This window comes from Lipotes vexillifer, unplaced genomic scaffold (genome assembly GCF_000442215.2).
Source record: "Lipotes vexillifer unplaced genomic scaffold, Lipotes_vexillifer_v1.1 scaffold395, whole genome shotgun sequence".
Taxonomy (NCBI): domain Eukaryota; kingdom Metazoa; phylum Chordata; class Mammalia; order Artiodactyla; family Lipotidae; genus Lipotes; species Lipotes vexillifer.
In genome coordinates, this window is record NW_006797390.1 from 3,074,066 (window position 1) to 3,077,900 (window position 3,835).

Genomic DNA, 3,835 nt, shown 5'->3' on the forward strand with positions numbered 1-3,835 from the left:
CCCCTGCATCGGCAGGCGGACTCTCAACCACTGCGCCACCAGGGAAGCCCCTGTACAGGGTTCTTTTAATCCAGAGACTCTCTTAATCAAGACCCTTCAATTTGAGAAAGTTCTTGTATTAATTTTTAAATCATTTCCAGACACATCTGCTTGACTTTCTCCTTCTGGAACTTCTATAATTTCACTGTTGTTAGGTTCTGGACAGATTATCCAGTTTTGTTATCCATTCTGTTCTGTTTTCCATCTCTTTGTCTTTTTGTTCCACTTTGTGGGAGACCTCATTGTAAATACCAACTTTTTAATGATTTTTTTTTTCTGCTAACATTTTTCCATATCTAAAGGTTCATTCTAATTTTCTAAACGTGCGTTTTTGTAGAATCTTGTTCTTGTTTCGTAGAGGCAATATCTACTCTTTTCCCTCTACTGGGATTATTTTAAAACATTTCTCTGCTCCCTGTATTCTCTATTCTTCACCAAGTTCCTTTGTACCGTTCATTTGTTCTGGCCTCTGCTTTTCATGTTGGAGACTTTCCTGCAATGTGTGGTAATCCTTGGCTGTCCATTCATATTTAAGAATGACGTGCAGAGCGCTCTTGGATGCTCTGTGTGGATAGCTGAAATCTGTCAGACGACAGGTTTGAAAATCGGGTTACCCACGAGGTGACCCAGATGTACTGCTGGGGGCCTCCTGCACATCCACAGCAGAAGGGTGTTCTCTGGTGACAGCCGGTTTCTTCAGAGGTATCCTCCCGTCTCCTGCTTACGCCGGTTCTGACACCTCCCAGGGATCTGTGATCGGAACCTGCTGCTTTCTGTTGCCCCAGCCCAAGACTCAGGTTACATGTGTCCATCTCCACTCCACCTTCCAAATGTTGTGGGCATCTCTCAGCAGCTATCACCTCCCCTCACCTTTTTGTCCTTGATAACGTATCCATTTTTATCCCTCTGCTGTCCTACTAGTGGGATTTGAGGTGGGAGAGGAGATAAATGCATGTATTTATTTCTTCAGATTTAGCTGAAGTCTGGACTACACTTTATTCAACTCAGCCTATGTCTGTCAAACACCTACAGTGCCCTGTTCTCCTTAGCCTTGAATAATTTTAATCCCAGCCTGACTCTTCCCTTGTCACTGACAGAGTTCGAGCTCAGGAATAGGATCGTTCCCTCCTTCCTGCTTCCAGAGTAAATCACACACACACGCATGCACGCGCACACGCACGCACACACACACGCGCGCACACCCATGCACGCACGCGCACGCACACACATCTCGAATGCAGAATTCAACACACTGTAACCTAGTTCATCTTTTGCCCGTCAGTACCCTCAGCCAGATTCTGGTCTCCTCGGTAGCAGAACTGTGTCTTAATTCACATGGTGCTGTATCCCCAGCACCTAGCACAGCATCTCCCACACAGAACATAATAAACAGCTGTTTGTCAAAGGAATAAAGGAAAGAATGCATGAAATCCAAGCTTGTCACGCGTGTAGGACACACAACACAGTGATTTCTGAATGAGCGGGTATTTGGTATCACTTTCCCCACTGCTTTTCTGCAGATACTGGAGAGCTGCCCTAGGACACAGTGGTGTCCTGGCTGGAAGGGGCCTCAACAGACCATTTTATAGGAGAGGAAACTAAGATCTGGGGAGAATGAAGGAATGAAGAGCCAGCAAGAACCCAGGATATGTGGATCAATATGAAAGTCAGCAATAAAATGAGTTGAGCAGTGAGCTGTATGCCCGGGAGAGAGATTAAACATGAAACGGTGGCCAGGGGAACTCCTTCCAAGGTGCCCTTCCTTGGGTTGGGGAACCCATAGAAAGGCATTTGAGCAGGGTTTTGATTTAAGTTAGGCAACAGTAAACAGTGTAACCACACCGTGTACATTTTGTGTCCTTAGTTTCCATACCTTGCGAGGGCTTCATTTATAGTTCGTGGGGTAAGAGGAGAGACACTCCAAAAGAAGGACAACAGGGAAGGCCAGGAACCCCAGGGGCTCAGTCTGTGCAGAGGGTCTTCTCGCTTCTCAGATGTTGGCCATAGGAAGTTACTCAGAGAAGTGAAATGTGATGGAGGTGGACGAAGCCGGACGGGAGGGACTTACGTCTGCATATTCATTGATTCAAAGCTGTGATGCTGTAGGTACCAGGTTGAGCATCAGGGACTCAGTGGGGAGCAAAATAGATGTAGTTCCTGCCTTCTTAGAACTTATAATCCAGTTATTATAAGTTTCTATTTCAATTCTTGAAATATTGTGGGCTGTATGAGATAAGCATGGCAGGCTAAAGAAATCTGCTAGGTATCTGGTCATGGATGGAAGAAACCTGGGAGCCAGTAATGGAGCAGGAAGCAACTTGAGGAAGGCTCCATGGGGTTTCTGAGCCCCAGCGGTACGTAGACCTTCAAGGCGGAGCTGGGCTCCAGGCTGCGGCATGATCCTGTGACCACCTGTGGTGCAGATTCACCCCACACCTGCCTGCCCCCCCTCCCCTTTCAGATCACAGCCAGTGGAATGGATCCCAGCCGGTTCTGTGGGCAGCAGGGCTCGCTGCTGGGCAGCCCCCCTGGTCAGAGAGAGTTTGTGTCCTTGGGGAACAGTTTGCGGCTGACCTTCCGTGCACCCGCCTCTGAGGACAGGACCCCGGGCCGCCACAAGGGCTTCCTGGCCCTCTACCAAGCCGTGGGTGAGTGAGCCCCTTGGGGTGCAGGGAGGGAAGCCCCTGCCCATAGCCCTGGCCCCTGGTATCTTGAAGTGACAAGTGGAAGCTGAGGCTGGGGGCTCGGGACACCTGGGCTCAGCCCCTTGCTGCCCGGCCCGCCCTGCTGGTGAGCAGCCCAGTCACAGGGGCACCCAGCTCAGCTCCAGCTCTTGTCTCACTGCATATTTACAGGCCCAGCACTTGCAGATCATCTCGTTTTTCAAGAGAAGCCAAAAACTCAGATTTTTAAGTGTAATTCCAGAGTTTCAAATGGTAACCCCAGGTTTTTTGAAAGATAATACATGCCCACAGTAAAATTTTCAAAAAAATAATCTTCCTCTAACCTCTGGCCCTTAATCCCTGGCTATTCTGTCCAGAAACGACCCTGTTCTCTATTTCCTGGGAATTCTTCCAAAGACATTCCAGGCCACTCGAATATAAACTTTGTGGGCGTGTGTGTTGCTAATAGTCACAATGTTTTAAATTTGCCATTTTTCATTCAATGATATATCTTTTTTCTTTTTTTCTTTTTTTCTTTTTTTTTTTTTTGGCCGTGCTGTGCAGCTTCTGGGGTCTTAGTTCCCCAATCAGGAATCAAACCCAGGCCCCGGTGGTGAAAGTGCTGAGTCCCAACCAGGGAGCTGCTTCAGTGATATATCTTAAAGATCATCCCATATACATGTGGTTAGCGTTGCCTAATTTTTTTTTTTTTTTTTTTTTGCGGTACGCGGGCCTCTCACTGTTGTGGCCTCTCCCGCTGCAGAGCACAGGCTCCGGACGCGCAGGCTCAGCGGCCATGGCTCACGGGCCCAGCCGCTGCGCGGCAATGTGGGATCTTCCCGGACCGGGGCACAAACCTGCGTCCCCTGCATCGGCAGGCAGACTCTCAACCACTGCGCCACCAGGGAAGCCCAGGCCTAATTCTTCTTAATGACCATACAATATTCCTTTGATTGATGCATCATAATATATTTAATTAGTCCTCCACTGATAGATGTTTTTCTCCCACAAACAGTACTGCTCTGAATACCTTCATATATACATCTTTGAGCACATATATGAGGATAAATTCTTAGAAATAAAAAAGTGAAAAAATTTGCAATTTTAATTTTGATATTGCTAAATTTCCCTAC

At 47.6% G+C, this 3,835-nt stretch overlaps 1 protein-coding gene across 1 annotated transcript in view; it reads left to right on the plus strand.

The window, feature by feature from the left end:
* Positions 1-3,835, plus strand: part of C1RL (complement C1r subcomponent like) — a 10,942-nt gene that overhangs the window by 3,003 nt on the left and 4,104 nt on the right. Inside the window, exon 3 of the mRNA XM_007469381.1 lies at positions 2,501-2,687. Coding sequence (XP_007469443.1) covers positions 2,501-2,687 — 187 coding nt within the window. The remainder of the gene's footprint in view (positions 1-2,500; positions 2,688-3,835) is intronic.